This window comes from Gymnogyps californianus, chromosome 3 (genome assembly GCF_018139145.2).
Source record: "Gymnogyps californianus isolate 813 chromosome 3, ASM1813914v2, whole genome shotgun sequence".
Classification (NCBI taxonomy): Eukaryota; Metazoa; Chordata; class Aves; order Accipitriformes; family Cathartidae; genus Gymnogyps; species Gymnogyps californianus.
This window is the reverse complement of record NC_059473.1, coordinates 39,112,744-39,129,589: the sequence shown is the minus strand read 5'-3', so window position 1 is coordinate 39,129,589 and position 16,846 is coordinate 39,112,744. Positions and strand designations below refer to the sequence as shown.

Here is a 16,846-nt window from a genome sequence, read left to right as displayed (position 1 = left end):
CCCTGACAGGTCTCTTCATCTGTTAAGGCAGTGCGTGGTCAATTAGCTACTGCTGCCCCTCACTGAGTCAATGCATCAGCAGCATGGGGCTGAATGTTTTTGTTGCAGTTAGAAGGTTTTGGGTAGGGAATACATTGGTATGAACTACTAGAGAAATTGGACAAAAATGATCCATAACTCTGAATTTGTATACACTGCTCAGTGCTGCGCAAAAAATATTCGAGCTGTGGCTGAGTGATCCAGCTCAGGACTAGAAGCAATATGGCCATTTGGGGCTGGTTCTCGATTTTGTCTGAACCCCAGCAGAATCCTATACTATAATAAACCATACAGTTCCTAATATTTAAACTAACCTGTTCAGCATTAGCCTAAATGCATGGGCCTTCTCACTGAAAACTTAGAATGCTTGTCTTCTGCTTTTTGGGTAGGTTTTTTTCTCTATGTCATGAAAAATGAGAAGTAAATGTGTAAACTTTTTCTTCTTCTCTTAGAAATGCATCTGCCAATCTGCAGGGAGAACTACTTAACTCACTTAGCTGCTGGTAGTAGAAGTCTGTCTTACAGTAAGACAGGAAAAGGAAATTCTCAAGTGGTTTGAAGACTGTCCTTCGTATGAATTCATATGCCCCAAATAAGAATTTATCTAGCAATTATTAATAAGAAGTATTAGCTTATATGTAGTGATGTATATATTACATTGTTGAGATTGTTGCACTGTACTATCGTAGCCTCTTTGAAGTAAAATCACACTTCCTTACTGATCTAAAGCAAAAATTACTCCATTGACTTATTGCAGGCATTTGGGAACGTAGTTTGAGCCTGTGTAGGCAACTGATCCTAAGAATTCACGTTTCCTCTCTCCTGGGGATACAGTGACCAAGAAACAGCTTTATAAGAAGTTGGCTAGTAAGATTCCTGGGAGAGTCAGTGAATTAGTTCTCTGCCCTTCTGAGAATGGGTTGTGAATGGTCTGTTCTGTTACATTTTCCTTTCTGGCAGATTTTCTCTTTGAGTCTACCAACAGAGAGAACTGGGCCCTTAAAGCTATGTGTGTATATTAAAAGATGAGATTTAATACATCCTATATCCATTAATTTCTTCAGTTTCTGACTGAAAGCCTTAATACCCTTAGTGTTAACTAATGATAATCAAATTCATGTGTTTCATGAAACCTTTTCTAATGAAATGATGAATTTAATAATTCATTATTCCCTTAGCATAAGTTTGCAGTGTGTACTTATAGACTTGTTTCCAAGGTGGGGAGAAACTGCTTATACCCTGTTTTCTTTTAGGTCAGAAGGGATTTGTTTTTAAATGGGAAGAGGGACAAAGATGGAGTAGTGTGAATTCTCCACTGGTAGAATGCCGTAGGTCAGTAGTCTCTCTGCTAGGCTGTCTTGGATTAACAGGATAAAAAAGTGGTGGCTACAGGTTTCTGTGGTGAACAAAGCAAGTGTCAATTTTAAAGTAACCCTGTTGGGGAAAAAAAACATTTCTTAAATTACCATAAGTGCTTTCATTGCTAAAAAATTTTTAGTAGACACTTTGTTGTATCTCTGACAGTCAGATAAAAATTACTGCCACGTTGGTGGGTACGTCTTCCTTTAACTTATTAGGAAAAGGCATCTTTTCTAATTAAGTGTTCAAATATTTGTCTTAACTTGCCTTGAGTCTCTAGTGGGCATGGGTTGTCTAAAGCAGGTGTTTTGAAGTAGGTGTAAAGACAATATTGAAAGCTGCTGAAAATTTGATGTGGAATGTAACAATGATCATTACATCTCAGTTCCTGTACTTCTGTAGTTAGATAACAATGCTAGGATCATTTATTACTTTCTTAGGAACAGAGCCCTGAGCTCAAGGGCCACCTTTCATGGTAAAGAATTTGATTTAATTTCCGATTCCATTTAATCATTGTTGCAATTGGGGCTGCCAGCAAAGATGCCTGTTGTAATGTGGATGTATCCGCTACGAAAAATTGACAGATGGTAACAAAATCTTGTACCAACAGTCCAGGCTGTGTTTGAACTCGTGACCTGTATGTGAAGGGCTCAGTATCCCGTTACAAATCCCTTGAGCTATCTGCTCATCTGTGTCTAATTTTCAAAAAGTCCCTGTCTCATACTCATTTCTTCTTTCAGTGTTTTACAGAAGTTAGGTTCCCCATACCCTCTCTATCTGTTAATGTTCTGATTTTTTTCTGCATTTTGAGATGGTTTGATATTCTCTTCTTCAATTTCCAAGCTTGTCTTTTCTATGCTACCTTGTATTTCATTGTCCTTTAAAATGGGGATAGTTTAGAATTTAATAAAATTGTTCAATACAATGAATTAATACAAACATTTCTTTAAAGACTAATGAATGTGACCCTGTTTCATGTAACAAGTTTGGGAAATTGCTCAGATTTTAAGTGAGGTTTTAACAGGTGAGGACGGATAAGATTGGCATAGAGATCTTCAGTCATTCTTGTGAGAACGTATACAGTTAATCAGGGCATTGTTTGATCTCTTTGTTAATCTATTCATAAGACCTTTCTGCTTTTCGCTATGACCAAAAAATGCAAATGAGTGTTTTCTAGAGGTATTAATTTGTTGTTTGAGATTATTAATATTACTGTAACAGTAGTCCTACTATAACATAGTCTTAACTTGGATTTTATTAAAGTATGGAATAAAAGACAGTTTCTGTCATAGCTAGCTTGCTTTGGTATTCTAATTCTAAACACCCCCTTTTCTCTCTTCATAAGCCTAAAAGTGGAGATTTGGCTTTGAGCTTCTCATAATGGCTAACGTCTAATAATTTTACTGACAACTTGGGCTAACCATCTACTCCTTCATCAGCAGATCATGCCACTAGTAGGTGAAATCACAAGCTATGTAGAATTCCCCTTGTTTCTCTCTGAAATTTCAGATAAGAAAAATCAGTTTTCATTTGTATTGTAAATGTGAATACAGAAATTAGCTGCATCCAATTGCATTTTTTAATATGTAAACTAACTTACGTATCCAAAAAGCAACATCTTTTTATGCAGCCTGTTATGTAAAATATTGTAATTGGATATTTAATTTAGCATTAACCAAACGAGCTAGTTACACACTTAAAAGAACTTAATTTAAAATTTATTAAATTAGTATGATTTCAGCTTTTTTAAAGGAAATGCAGATATCTCCCTGTGTGATAGATACACTAGCATCAAAATACAGTTTTCTGTAATTAAGTGCATTTGTCTGAACTCCAGGCCTCCGTGAGATACACTTACATAAAATATGCTTTAGAAGAAATGTGGCTGTTCAGAAAGATACTTACATACATATTGTGCTTGAAATATGGGAGTAACTCTTTTCAGGAGGGCACTAAAGCATGTGCTTTGCCTGCAAGAATGTGTGCAAATACTTTGCTGAGTCGGGAGTCAGCTTTTCAGACTGCTAACAAAACTCCTATTCTGACTGGAGCATAAAATACCTGCCCTTTATGGGAGTGCATTTTAAAGCATTAGGTTACAATGTTATCAAATCACAGTATACTCTTTCCCCCCTGGGCTGATGCTTTGAATCATTTAAAAACACTGGAACTGTTTTTCCTGTTGCACTTAGGTACTGAAACTTGTCCTGGCGTTGGACCAAAGAAAGAAGATAAACAGCTGAGCATTAGTTCCCCAGGTGAAAACAAAACTGAGAGACAGACAGAGGCAGCAAGCCTTTGGGTAGCTGCAGGAAAGGACCACATGGAGGAGCAGCACTGCAGTGCTGAATCAACATTGGAGCCACACACCCAGTCCACAGGGACAGTGGGCAGGCCTTCTTCGGGCTGTTTATCATCTGGGGATGCCAGTAAAGATAACAGTTTGCAGCTGAGAGAAAGACAGCTCTCTAAGGATGCGGAAAAAATAGAAGGCACAGCTGGGGAGCCTGGAGTGAAACTCCCTCTTGAGCCAATGGTAGATGCTTTGGTTTTAACAGATGCTGATTATATGCCTACTGATTTGGTTCCTACTGATAAAGATGTGCAAGCTGACAGAAATCTGCTCAGATCGAAACATGCTACTGGCTCTTCAGAAGTTGCTAGTGGCCAGCTTGGGAACAGTGATTTAAAGCAGCAACAGAAACAGCCTGATGATGACGATGAAAAATCTTCGTGGGACAGAACTGCATCAAATGTATGCTCTGGGTGTAATAAAGTGTCTGAGCATGAGAGTACTGCCCATTTGCGAGTATGCAAGGAAATACAGAGAACAGCAGGACAGGAGGAGAAGGTAAATAATGAAGAACAAGAAGATTTATTTGTCAGATTTTTAAATGGTAACATAATAGACACTGAAGAATCATTTGCAAACTTAGCAAACCAAGAGGACTTTGACACTGTTCCAGATATTTCACCTGAACGAGCATCTTACAACTCACTGGAAGCTTTATCACTAGATGACAGCTTTTCTTCTCTTGATGAACTTGCAAGAAGGATAGAGATTGCTGAGGTAAATACTGTGAATCCTACAAAATCTTCCATGTTTATCTCAATTAAAATATTTTAGATATTGCCAACTTCAAAATATGTTAAATATGCCTTCATATATCACTCTTTTTAATCCAAAAAAAATCTATACTTATTTAATTGTTCTGAGTTAATTCAGAAAAAAGTTTATTTTTGCCTGTTTGCCTCCTTCTTGACCAGTAGTGCTCTTTGTTTCTAAAAATTAGATTGATTTTTACATATGAGTGTGAACACCTTTTTTTTTTATTCTGACAGTCTGTTAGGAGATGGCCTGACAATTCCTGTTAAATCACAATTTCACATTAGAGATCTACGTAATGCCTATGATGTAACATGTGGTTCATTTCTATTCATAGAATACAATTTGCTTTTCTGTGCCTATTCCGTATAGGTGAGGACTACATATGTAATAAACTCTGTATATGAATGTATGGGCTTGTAATTTTGCCGAGTTTAGGCAGTTTTGTTCTTCAACCAAAACTAAGAAAGAACTTCTAAGCCTGAACCCACCTTTCTGAAGCACTGCTGATAGGCCGCAAGAAGAATGAGTGCTTCATAAGCTAAATTGCTCTTCTGAAAACATAGAAGATTTATTGCTTTGGGACTTTTTGGGGGAGTGTATGATTACATCTTTGCTTTATTTGTCTTCTGGTTTTGGTGCGTTTGCAACCATGGGACCTTAAAAGGTTTTTCTTTAAATGAAAAATGAGATTATTGTGAAATGATGTGATTCCAGATGCTGGAGGGGGAAGACTTTTAAAAAGGTATCTTCTTAGTTCATCTCTATTTTTAATGCGTTTAACAATACAACATCCCTTGGCAATAAAGTAACAGTACTTCTCTATAGATCAGAAGCTAATGCACAGAGACCAACAACCCACAATCACTCAAGGACAGCAGCCAAGCAGGGAACTAAATACTGGGGATCCATGCTGATGTTATTACATGTTTAGCAAAATCTTCAGAACTGGAAACAGAGCATTTTGTTTTTTCTCCCCACCTAAAGAGCTTCTTGTCTCCTATTCAAGATCGTTCATCCTGCCCTGTCCCTAAAACACCTTGTCTTTCTGTGGGATGTTAGGAAGCATACCATATACCAGGACTGAGGGCCATGTGCACGAAGCTGTACTCGAGTTCTTGACAACATGCAGATGTGGAAACCCACATACATGTTCATACGTGCAATCAAACTTTTGCACTAAATCCATTGGCTCGTGTTCACTTAGGGGATGGTTTTGAAAAAGAGCATTTTGTTGACAGTCTGTGCTAAGCCCATATACATGTATAACAGAAGAGTACTTTCAATATCATCCCTCAGGATTAGATTTCTTTTGAGCCCACTGAAAGTTCAGCATTTTAAGCTATAGGAGAGAACTGTTCTGTTTCATGTAGAAAAATCCTAAATTAATCCTATAGCAACTATTTTTAAATTGCTATATTTGTGTCATTTGCATTTTAGAGGATGGGATAGGAAGCAGCATATTGATACTGTTAGAAAAATTATGCTTGTATTGATTGGCCCAGTGACTGATGATGATGCTTTACAGGGAATTTAGTTTCATTTCTAGTTTGCTATCCCGATGCTAGGACTGCCAGTACTCTGATGGCCAGTTGAGTCTCTGGAGAGGAAAAAGTACCCTGAGTCTTTCCATAGTACTTTTTCTGGCCATATAAGGTATAATGTTGGCTGGCACTGGTGGGAGTCTTTTTGAATCATTCTTAGCAAGAGGCCTGAGTTGTCTGTGAGGCAGGGGGTTTAAATCAGGGAGAAGAGAAGGATTAATCTCAACACCGATTAAAATTTGTAATATGCAGCATCTGGGGCTGTTTTGCAATACCTGAAATTTCTAGGTGCAGCAGGGTGAGTTAAGGACAGCACAGCAGCTTGTATTTTTTCATTATACACTTATATTTTGGTTTTTGAGTTAATCTTACCACCTATCATTACCCTAGTGGTTGCTTTTCAGAAGTGGTGAGCAGCTACAGCTTCCCTGGAACACACCAGGAATTGAGAGAGTTTGGGACTCATGAGAAAGCAGCACTGTTAACTTGCTTTCACTGATTTTGTTTTGGTGCTAAAATAAGATTCCACTGATGTTTGGACAAGCAGACTGATCTTTGCACCTAGCCGTAATATTTCTTCCTTTCTTGTCCTGAAGCCTTTGAAGTTGCATTGTTCAGGCTGTGGCCGTCTAAGAGATGACAATGTTTTCATACAGTAGTTGTGAAAGAAATACCTAGAAAATGCATTGGTAGCCACATGAATGAAATGAAATGAATTACATGAAATGTACCAGTGTGACAGTAAAAAAAAAAAAAAAAAAAAATCAATTTGACTGTGATAAAACTTGTCATGGAGTGATTATTTACAAAATCGCCACAAATAAGTTAGAATGGAAGGCAGAAGTAAAGATTATTTTGAAATAACCTAGGTACAAAAATCATATGATAGGACAAAATTTCATTAATATTCTTCAATGGAGGTGTAATATTAATTTATTGAAAATGGGGAAGGGTAAGTACTTGTGTATGTATATACAGTTAGGAAGTTTTGTTTGACCCCATATTGAGATCAAAGAATCATCTCATGTAGTTCTCTAATTTAGATCCTTTATGTCACTTGCTTTTAGTCTACCATTTACAATAACTAGTTACAAGACAGAAAATCCACTGAATTCTGACTCTGGCTTTAAATAATTGCAAAACTAAAATAGTACTTTACCTATTGCACAGTCCCTTATACTGGGTATTTCTTCACTAGTACCAACTGTGCACGACAACATGCAAATGATGGAAAATCACTGTCATTTTATAGAAACTAGATTCATACAGCTAACAAAGAGCTTTGAAGCACAGTCAGAAGCTGGCAGCAACAGATATCAGAAGTGTATAACCTCTTCTTAGATCTCTTTGCTATCATTTCTGTGAGAATGAAATGACACACCAGCAGTCAAACAAAGTGTAACCTCAATAATGTAAGTTGCATTCTGCCATGTGAAATAAAAGTTTATAACGTAAGCTTTTTATCTGAGTGACAGTTAGGGAAATGAGTAAAATCTCAGTGTTTTTCCTTATTCAAAAATTATCATTTGAAATTTCTTTCAGAAAGCAAAGATAGTGAGACTCTCTACCATAACATAAGGTAGTAGCTTTTGGTTGGCACTGTCTGTACACCAAGACTTTTAAAAAGTACTGAGTATGTATTGACTAGCAGCTGATTTGATTGAAGAAATGAAGTCTCCACCTATCTGTACTAGGTCTGGAGACAATACCTTGTTGAGATCCCCTGTTCTCTTGTATGGCTTGGGTCCTGTAGTTTTGAATTTGCAAGAATTATGCTTCCATATGAAATGCTTACACAGTAGCCGAGCTATTTATTGCTGTATAAAGCAGCTCCGGCACTTGCATGGCAAGCATATCAGCAGAAAAATGGTTAGAGTCTGATGCTGTGGTATGAATACTGAATCTGCTAAGTTAGATCCTTTTCAAAGTCAAATTATTCATGTATCTAATGTATTTTATTAGCGAAGGGGTTTGTCTGCTGCTTATAGCTTAACTCAGGGCAGGCTTGCTTTTTGTCAGTTGGTCATACAGTTATAGATTACCACTTTAAAAAAATCTGGTATTGCTAGAAATAAAACTGTAGGCCTTTGCCAAGTACCTGAATAAGGAATACAGCCCACAGAAGAATACACAAACAAAACTCCTCCTCGAGTAGTTCTCTGCATTCAGACCAAAATACTTCATACAACAAACTTTTCTTCCTAGATCCCAGTTTGCAGTGCCTCTGGTTTGGGGGTTTTTTACTTACTTCTGTATGCTGCGAATTATTCCAATAGTCAAGTTTAATCTGTTTTCTCTAAGAGCTTGAAGTACAGGACCTTATTTTCATAGGTTTGTCTAATATGTTTATATATATATATACACATCATATTTGGTGAAAATATGCATAATGTAGGAAATTTTTTTAATGTTTTATTAGCAAATGCTGTTTTAAACAGAGAAGAGACAGGTAGTTTAATTAGAGCTTATTTTTTTTTTATTTTGCAGCTAGGATATTAAACTTTATCCAAAAAAGTTTAAAACTTTTCTGTGAAGCAGAATCACTTTGTATTAATAGTGGTAAAGAGAGAAAAGCTAAAATATTTAACATAGTTTCAATTAACCAACAGTCATTGCTGCTTTCCTTTTTGACTGTTGGTCAAAATGCCACCACATACCTGTATGCCATTTTCAGTTCCTATACAGTAATTATAAAAGCTCTGCTCAAAAGATTTTGTGAAGGCCAGGAGAGCTGGGTGAGTAAGCTCACTTACACAGATGCTCCAAGAGCATCTTTTGTTAATTATCTAACTTAGAATTAAGAAAATGTTTGATGTTTCAATAGGGTCCTTTATGCAGCTCTCTTATGTAACACAGAGCTGTTTGTGGTGCAGCCTGGTGCAAGCCTACATTTTTCCTCCTGTGGTTCAAGTCAAGCAGAGGCTTGACTTGTGGTCAACTGTTAACCACAGTTCCCTCGTTAACTTCCAATTTAAATAATGGATTCTGCCTTTTTAAGTTCCTCCTGCCTCCTAAAGACTGGGATGGAAAACTTCAAGTCTTGCATGGCAGCTAAGTCCCTCTCCTTGCATGTTTAATTAATGGGAGATGGATCTAATACAATCAGTTTGTATATTGCTTTGAAATCTTTCTAAATGAAAGGTATGGTAGAAAAATACATTTACAGTTCTTTTAATTGAATGAGATTTTATTTGTAGCAAGACAGACCCTATTCTTACATGACAGTCTTACAGTAATGACGTTTTTATGACTGAAAATAAGAAAAATAAAATGTGGTGATGTTTGCATTAAACATTTTTGAGCTGCAGTTGAGAATATGGTAGAAAAGGTGTAAATATTGCTTTATGCAGAATTCCATATGTTTGTATTTGCATTTTAACAATAAACTGTGTCTTGATTAGGAGGCATAGCTTTGCAGAACAAAACAAAAACCTTAATTACATGATTTGTGAAATTCAAAGGCAGATGAAATATTCTAGGTATGAATTACATATCGTGTAAAGGGGACATTCTTAAAAATACGGTCTATGGCTTTCGTCAGGACAGGAGAGTAACACTAGCCAAACTGATTTTATTGCAAAATCAAAAGCCCTTGCTCCCCCTTTTTAAGCAAAAGAAGATGTTCAGAATAGAGAAACCTGTGCTGTGTCAATTAGTTCTTTATACATTTAGAAGTAAATCCTGAAACATAGCCATGTAGGCTGGCAGGGAAAGTAAGTGAACCTCATTGTAGCAAGGTTTTCCTTCGCAAGCCTTTTATGTAACTGTAATCACTGAAACACACATTTCCACATAATCCTGTCAAAGATAGCCCTCTGGTTTTAAGCTTGGAGAAGACAGAGCTTGTGACACAGTCATTCAAAAACTACCAAGAGCCAACAGACAAAATGAAGTCTCTCAGTTTGAAATGACTACTTGCAGAACAGACCACCACATACTAATCTTAGGGCAGTCTGGTACAAATGCCCCGCCGTCCCTGGGTGACATTCCCGCCAAGTGCAGTTCGAGCCACTTGCGAACATGCATGCCAGGTGACAGCTAGGCTGCTGCGTGGGTGGTGCGGGAGGAGCCATTGATCCTCTTTATGAAAGCAATGCCGTACACAGAAGCTTAAAATAATCTACTCTTTTTAAAGGACATAATTTCATCTCCACCCTCCCAAATAAATAAGTCAAATTAATGCGCTCCTACACGATCCCCCTTCCTTGTCACAACAAGGAAGCATAAGTGTTGATTTTCTGGCTGGCTTGATAAATTTTCATGGCAGTTCTGCAAGGCTAATTTAACATTACTAGTAGAAGCTTCACCCCAGTGCCCTTGTCTGTTGTGACGAGACACTTGGGGGCTGTTGTTTCTGGTTCATTTTTGCCAACTAGTGGTCCTCCATATGTTGACTTAAACAATTTCTTTCCACCACCTCCACGCTTTCACTACTTTTTAAGTACTTCTTTGCATTGTTTCATTAAATAATCCATTCAAGCTCTTGAGCAGATAGTCAAAAGGGAAAGTGAATATCAAAAGGGGAAGTGTGGCAGACATCAATTTTATCCTCTCAGTTGTGATTTTGGGAAAAATTGTTAGACTGTAGGCATACACTCACAGTGACCACCTCCGCGAGTTCTTCAGGGCAACATTATTTGTCCAGTTGAGGGCTATAAAATACTGCCAGACTAGAGACCTGCAAATGTAATTGCCACATTTACCAGTTAAAACGTTGCAAACGCCAAATGCCATAGCTGGTACAGTGCCTATTGGATTGTGCTCTGCGTTTCACTGTGTTCAGTGCACCATCTCTCCAATTACAGCATGCATTGATGCATTATATAAGCTTGTAGCATGAAGCAAGTTTAGGGGCATAAGTTATGAAGCCACTTGTTTTCTGTTTTTCTACAGCTCTAATAATTGCAATGCAAACGAGTTTTTATGCATGGTCTTCTAACTTGATTAGATTATGGGGAGAGTTAAGCAGTCAGTTGTCTGCAACTACACTGTTATCTGGAAAGTTGCTTTTTTGCCACTTTGAGTTTTTGTGAAAATTATAGGCATTTGGGGTCATCTCCTACATAGATGAGTTGCAAGCTCAGTTGCAAATGTGATATGTTTTCTTATCTGTAGCACAAATGTATACAGATTACTTTTCAATTTAACAGATGTTATTGCTATCTACAGAATAAGTTTTAAAAAGTGCTACTCAGATTTATGAAGAGATGACTAAGACTTTTTTTCAGGTAAAGATGATCTCAAGATAAAAAAGGGCATGTCTAAATATGCTTCCTATTTTAATCTCTGTTTATTTCTAGCACACTGGGAACTGCTTGCTTAGGAAAGCATTTTTCTCCTGATACTTCCCCTACTTTCATTTCTCTAATAACTAGGAAATGACAGACTGTTCGGGCTGCTGTAACATCCTACTATGGCTTAGCGTATACTCTTGCAGCTAAGCCAAATGCTGTAGCAAAGGAAAGAGAAGTTACGGTTTATTGACTTGTTGACTGTATCGCTGTTTGTGCAAGCTGTTTGGGTGACCAGCCTGTAGGGAAGGATTTTTTAACTGCCGCTGTCTCCAGAGAGCTTATTAAAATGTGGAGCTGGAATCTATCCAGAGCATTGAAGCTTTCTTTTTTCCTGGTGTTCTCTCTCTTTGGTTTTGTGGCCCCACTGTAGCTTGTTGTCCACCCTGGGGAACCAATTGCAATGCTGGAAAATTGATCTCACAATAAGTATTTGATAGTCTCTGCAGGATTATATCTTTGGAGAGGCAGCAGTAGTGTGTCATTGACTTCTTGTTGCCCTCTGATGGTGGTGTTTTTGACGCAAACCCTCCTCACCACTGCCCCAACCCATGTGATTTAATAATGTGAGCTTACAAAGGAACTGTTGCAGTGAATATAAAATATGATCCAAACAGTCAATGTATGTGTATTTAACTTTGATAGCAATTAAGGGCAAGTAGTGTCAGCAGACAGCAGAATGATACTGCAGCTGTCCTGCATGTTAAGGAATTGACGTATTCAAGAAGGAGGTTTCACAAGTGCTGCAATGTTTAAGAAAAGTAGAGTGGAAACCATTTTTTAACTGTTTAGCTCATTTCCTCCTTAAAGTCATTGTTAAATAGATCTCATGCTTGGATTTCTCACATCTCTTGTGCCACTCGCTGTCTTTCCTGATAGATTACCCCAGCGGAAGGATTGGTGTCTATACTAAAGAAGAGAGATGACAGGGAAGGAAAAACAATTGCTCAAGTCCAGCAAAGGCAAACAAAGAGAAGAGTGCGATTCCAAGAAATGGAAGACACATTGGATCAAGGTAATTTAAAGCTGTTAATTCATGGGTTGAACCCTTGGGGTGCAACTGATGTTTATCTTTTTGTTCACAAGAGCAAAGTGGGCATTCGTTGTACATACTGTCTTGGCTTTTTAAAACTTCATGAAGTAGTAAGTGAAGGTGATTGAAGATTATTCTATACCAGGTTTGGGTAACAAGGCTACAGAAGGATACAATAAGTACGCTTCTGTTTTAAAGCTTGGTTGAGACTGAAGCCACAGATTTTTTCCTCTGGCTGAATGATTTGCAAGTGACATCTAACGGACATCCTTTCATTAATGTTTAGAGCTTAGAGGTGGGAGGTGTAGGCTTTCTCCCTAAATCTAATCCATGTAAGTAAAGAGGGATGCAAAAGAAACAAGTCTGTTCTGCTTTGTCCACAGGTAGCTTTCCAACCATTTCTAGTAGACCGTAGGATTGGAGGGTGTCAGATTTTAACCTTGCTTTATAATTAAACATCCATATATATTTGCTAGCTGTCATTAAATTTGGCTAAACACCTTACTGCCTTTTTGATGGGCTAAATAGCCTCATAAGAAATACAATATATTATTTTGTTATGCTTTTCTTGGAGTTTAAGATCTCTATTATTCAAACTAAAGAGAAGTTAAGAAAAATACTTTTGGTTACTAATGATAGTACTTTCTGTATTTACTGTGTGCCAGCCACTAAATGGTATTAATGGAGGTCTTTAGTGCTTTAAAGTGTATTAAGTGTGTGTCATACACCGAAAAGAAAATCCATTCGCTGCCCAAAAGGGAGCTTATCCCATCTTTTTCTTGAAATTATTTTAAAACAATTTATGTTTTAAATAAAATTTCAGTGTTCTGTGATTTTTTTCCCAAGGATTTAGTGATTCCAAAGGAAAGTTGTTTATTATTATTCTAAATCTGATTTCAAACACACAAAAAAAGTGCTTGAATGTTTCTTCTTTTTTTCTTCTTTTCCCCTGTTTCTTCTCCCTGATGTAGAGTGAAGGGAGTTCAGAAATTTTCTTAGCACCTCTTCAGTCTGACAGAAGATGCAGATGTTGTTTATGCATGCAAGTTGCCAAGGACAAGCGAGGTTGTGAGGATGTAGCAGCACCTCTGCAACCTCTTTATTGCTCTTACTCTGGAATAAACAATTATATAAAGAGTTACCACAGAATAACTGAGACGTAAAATGACCCTTCACATTAGCCTACCCTGAAGGTTTTATCTCTGTCCTTACAGTCAAAATGTGAGAGTAAACACAAACAGTTCATGGTAGCACAGCCAGTGTCAGTACAAATGAAGCAAGAATGTTTCCATTTGTTTTAGTTTCAAAGCTTTCGTTTCATTTCAACAATTTCCATGAAGGAAGGCTTTGGTTGTGCAACATTCTCATAGTTAACTGTATTGTGCTTCAGTGTGGAATGACTCCGCAAATGATATCAGCAAGAACAGGTACACAGGTTGCAGAAATGAAGCTCTAATTATTTAGGTTTCTGAAAAGACTGGGTAGAGAAACAGACAGTTCCTGGTATGTATTGTGGTCACTTTGACACAATGAGCATTATTAAGTGTGTTTGCTTCCTGACCCGTTCGTGGTAAAAACCTGTCTCAGATTTTCTCACACGCGTTCATATTGCTTTGTATATCATCCTTTTTCACCTTTTCTGCTCTTGCATTTACAGATGAAGTAGCTGGTGGCTCCTGTATTTTGCTGATCCTGCTGTGCATAGCAACTGTTTTCCTCAGCATTGGAGGAACTGCATTGTACTGCACCTTTGGTGACATGGAATCCCCTGTGTGCACTGATTTTGCAGCCAACATGGATTTCTATTATACCCAGATATTGCGGCGTATGGAAGAACTTAAACACTGGATAGCCTTCTCATAGTTGAAATGAGCGGAGACAGCACATTGAGAGCTCACCAATGGTTACTGGAGAGGGTAGAAAAAAATTGTGATTTCAAGTTCTCTAACACTTGCCACCTGCAGGTGATGTCTATTTGATGATGTACTTACACTTTTACATAGAAATCAAGAAAATTCTAGTTTAGCAATCAGGTGGCAAAATGTTCACATCTTAAGCTGTAGCAGTGTGGTATGGGAGAATAAGTTATTCTCTTCACCCTTTTGAGAGTAGGCAAGTAGCTTTTCAACAACTTGAGCAAGTGAAGAAGAAAGAAGAAAATTAACTGTCTTCTATATGCTCTCCCATTGCCACACATTGTGTAAGCAATCTCTGGAAGCTTAGTAAAAGGACAGCTTTAATTTACAGCTGTTTGTGCAAAGGTGTTGCCTCCAGCTATCATGCAATAAGTCTGTGTTTTATGGAAACATTATTTTTCTTCTAAGTCTTACTCTTTTTGTCCATTTTAATTCTCCTGGTGAGCCATGTAATTATTTGGGTGGAGTGAGAAGAGTGCAGCGGCATTCACGGAGCCCTCATTTGGTGATTAACAGGCTGACCCTGTACCTTACCGCTTACGGTGAATATCATGAGTGGGATAAATCTGCTGGCAGATTTCACTATATTTCCTGCAACATTACTCCCAGTATTGTGTGGGCTGTTTTAGAAATGGAAGGTTAAAAAAGAAATCATTGGTCTCACTAAACACAGAAACAAAAGTAAGATGTTTAGTACGTTATTCATGTTAAATAGTAAAGTGGCTTTGGCCAATTTTAAAGCACCTGGTAGCAAGTGTGGGGCTAACTGGATTTTCTGTCCAGCTATGTCACTGACTTGCAGTAATCACTTTGTGCCTCAGTTTCTCCTCCATAAATGGGGAATAATGATCCTTGCCTTTGTCTGTGAATATTTATTGCAGTTAGGGCTCATGTCTGATTCATCCCAGATGAGTGCACAGGATCACTGAACTATGTGGCTGCAGCCTCTCTCAATGAGTGAATGCTTATGTAAATGCTTATGGGACTGACCCAACAGAAGAGATTTAGAGGCTCACTGCAGATGCGCGGCATGTTAGTAGTCTAGGGCACTTGTTGCAGCAGATAAAGCACATTTGCATCTATTTGCCCTGCGGTTCTGAGGCCTGTATTGTAAAATCTGTTTTTTTTCTATCAGCTATACAAACAAATTTAAATCAGTACAAAGAGTCATTTTAAATGGGTATTTCTATCACTTGGTGCTCAGCCCTCCCTGCGTGGTATGCGAGAGAAACACTGACATGACTGTGAAGGTGAGAATTAGATATACAGGCCTTTGGCCCACACTCTGGTCAAAATGTGGCAACTGTTCTTGCACAGAGCATAACAGCCTAGCCTGCTGAAGGTGTTAGTGTGAAACGATTCCTTTACACCTCAGGAAACAGCATTTTTGAGGGGTCCACTTCACTCCACTCCATGATTTCCTGCTTACTAATGTTATATGATGCAGTGTGTTCAGGTTTAGAATATTATTTTGTAAAATACTATGAAATGAAATCTTCAAGATATTGCTCAGAATTATAACATTAAATGATCATGCTTTCTGGCATTTGCAAGCAAATTGTCCCTCTAGTGAGCTTGATTGTTCCTAACGCACTGTTATACTTAATGGGTTTTTAAAGTGGAAGTTAAAATCACGTTTTTTTCTAGAATAAATTGCATGTATGATTTCTCTTTTTGTTTTCACTGCAGAGGCTTAGTTTATTTATACCTTAGGGAGCCTCATGTGCAGCTTTATATTAAACTAGCAAATTTAAAATGCCCAAATTAATGAAAACTTTTGCTTTCAGAATGAAACTTGAGAACGGTAGTTTGGTATATTTTTTGTTTGTTGTCCTCAGAGTATTATGATGCTGGGCTAATTTAAAGGAGAAAGGGAAAGACACTTTTGTATTTTAAAGTGTTACTGGCTGGTTCAGTTTATTATTTGAAGTCTGGGTTTGTTTATTTATTTAGTTTTTCTTTTAAAGAGAATCTTAATTTTCTTTTTAGGTAATTTACAGAGTAATTAAAAAGCATGCATTCAGTTAAAATATGTATTTGTAGTGACTATGTAGTTAGAATATATTTTGGGTTTCTGTAACTTTGCATTGAGTGTTTCAGGATATTAAGTTTATTCCTAGAGAGACAACTGTTGATTTCAGCTTAAAAAAAATCTTTTTAAGTTTTTGTGCACTTCATCACCAAAAAAATCAAGAGCTATATATAGAATTATTTATTCAAAAGTATATTAGTTATAGAGATCAAAGATCCTCTACTTCTAGGTTCATTTAATTAAAACTATTTTAAAATAATTATTTTATTTAAAACTGTAAAGCTATTTTAAGTCAAAGCAATTTTTAATAAGCAGTTCAGTTTAAAGTCAGTGGTCCAAATCCTGGTATGTCCACTTTGTGCTATATTCCCAGTGCAAAGACTCACTAGTATCAGCAGAACTGCCTACAAGAAGATCATGAAAAGGTTGGGTACCACTCTACCAACATGTACCCAATTAAAAACAAGCGGCCAGGCGTTCTGTGTAACTTAGTTACCTTACGCTTGTGTTGCAACTTGGAGCATCT

General features: G+C 37.4%; 1 protein-coding gene across 2 annotated transcripts in view; it reads left to right on the top strand.

Annotated features, from left to right (window-relative positions):
- Window positions 1–16,218, top strand: part of CNST (consortin, connexin sorting protein) — a 50,136-nt gene extending 33,918 nt beyond the window's left edge. For both annotated transcript variants that reach the window (XM_050895187.1, XM_050895188.1), the window contains exons 9-11: window positions 3,591–4,468; window positions 12,219–12,354; window positions 14,030–16,218. In XM_050895187.1, coding sequence (XP_050751144.1) covers window positions 3,591–4,468; window positions 12,219–12,354; window positions 14,030–14,235 — 1,220 coding nt within the window. In that variant the 3' untranslated portion in view covers window positions 14,236–16,218. The remainder of the gene's footprint in view (window positions 1–3,590; window positions 4,469–12,218; window positions 12,355–14,029) is intronic.
- Window positions 16,219–16,846: the final 628 nt, after the last annotated feature.